The sequence below is a fragment of the Nematolebias whitei genome, chromosome 24 (assembly GCF_014905685.2).
Source record: "Nematolebias whitei isolate Nwh7 chromosome 24, NemWhi1, whole genome shotgun sequence".
NCBI lineage: Eukaryota > Metazoa > Chordata > Actinopteri > Cyprinodontiformes > Rivulidae > Nematolebias > Nematolebias whitei.
This window is the reverse complement of record NC_056521.1, coordinates 243,357-245,174: the sequence shown is the minus strand read 5'-3', so window position 1 is coordinate 245,174 and position 1,818 is coordinate 243,357. Positions and strand designations below refer to the sequence as shown.

General features: G+C 28.1%; 1 protein-coding gene across 1 annotated transcript in view; it reads right to left on the bottom strand.

The window, feature by feature from the left end:
- Positions 1-781, bottom strand: part of LOC119429172 (ubiquitin-protein ligase E3A) — a gene marked incomplete at its 5' end in the record, with an annotated part of 31,512 nt that extends 30,731 nt beyond the window's left edge. The window contains 1 exon segment of the mRNA XM_037696852.1: positions 737-781. Within this exon segment, the coding sequence (XP_037552780.1) occupies positions 737-781 (45 nt within the window).
- Positions 782-1,818: the final 1,037 nt, after the last annotated feature.

The window sequence follows — 1,818 nt, the reverse complement described above, 5'->3', positions numbered from 1 at the left end:
TATTAAAAGTGTTAAATATATTAAAAATATTTTATTTATTAAATATAGTAAATGTATTACATTATTAAATATATTAAATTTATAAAACACATTAAATACATCAAACTTATTAAATATATCAAATTAAATAAATTTATTACATATATTAAATATATTAAATTTATTAAATGTGTTAAATATATTAAAAATATTTTATTTATTAAATATAGTAAATGTATTACATTATTAAATATATTAAATTTATTAAAAGTGTTAAATATATTAAAAATATTTTATTTATTAAATATATTAAATTTATAAAACACATTAAAGATATCAAACTTATTAAATTTATTACATATATTAAATATATTAAATTTATTAAATATATTAAATTTATTAAATGTGTTAAATATATTAAATATATTTTATTTATTAAATATAGTAAATGTATTACATTAATAAATATATTAAATTTATAAAACACATGAAATACATCCAACTTATTAAATATATCAAATTAAATAAATTTATTACATATATTAAATATATTAAATATGAACTTCTGATCGTTCAAATCGTTTTGGATCACGAGTGTCAAATCAGACAAGTTCTTTTGAAGTCAAACTTTAAAAAATGTGTACATTTAAAACGTCGTCTTCAAAGTGAAGCAACTGTGAAGTCATGTTAGCATAATATCTGTGTTACCACCATGCTGGGAGGGACTGATGTCTCGGCTGTTTTGATTTTCACTTACATTCGGCTTGCTTCTGGGTTTTCTGTATCAGGCTCCTCGTTTTCTCTGAACAAACAGAAAACAAGTAATAAATTAATAAATTAATAGGATGAACTCAAAACTGCTGACTCGGCACCGTTTCATTGTTTAGCATTGTTGACATCGAACGCTGGCTTTAGCTGCCAGTTTAGAAGGTGAAAGTTCAGCGCGTTGTCTTCACTGTGCGAGTGCTCAGCTTCTCACCCACCACACCCGACAGGGTGGAGCGTCTTGCTCAAGGACACTTCAACATGTAGGCATGGAAGGAAATCAAACCTAGGACTTTTAATTATAGCAACCAATGAGCAAGTTTTAGCTTTCCTAATACTTTTAGCTAATGTTTTTACTGTAGCTACTGGTTTCCACTTTTTGTTTTGGCTACTTTTAGCTAATGTTGTACTGCTTTCAGCTGCTGCTTTACTACTTTTAAACTTAACTTTGTAGTACATTTACATTTATCTACCGTCTCAATACTTTTAGCTATCATTCAGCTTACCGTACTGTTAAGACTACATTTTAGCTACAGATTTGCTACTTTTACGTATAAATTTGCTACTCTGCTTTTAGCCACCATTTGGTTACTTCAAGATTATAGCAACAGTTCAATCATTTTAGCTACAATTTGGCAATTTCAAGAGTGCAGCAATAGTTTCAATCATTTTAGCTTTTAGCTACCATTTGGCTACTTTAAGATTATAGCAACAGTTTAGATCATTTTAGCTTTTAGCCACCATTTGGCTATTTCAAGAGAACAGCAACAGTTTTGACCAATTAGCTTTTAGAAACCATTTGGCTACTTTAAGATTAAGGCAACAGTTTCAATTGTTTTAGCTTTTAGCCACCATTTGGCTACTTTAAGATTATAGCAACAGTTTTGACCAATTAGCTTTTAGCAACCATTTGGCTACTTTAAGATTAAGGCAACAGTTGAACATTTTAGCTTTTAGCCACCATTTGGCTACTTTAAGATTATAGCAACAGTTCCAATCATTTTAGCTTTTAGCCACCATTTGACTACTTTCAGATTACAGCAACAGCTTTGACCAGTTAGCTTTTAGCCACCA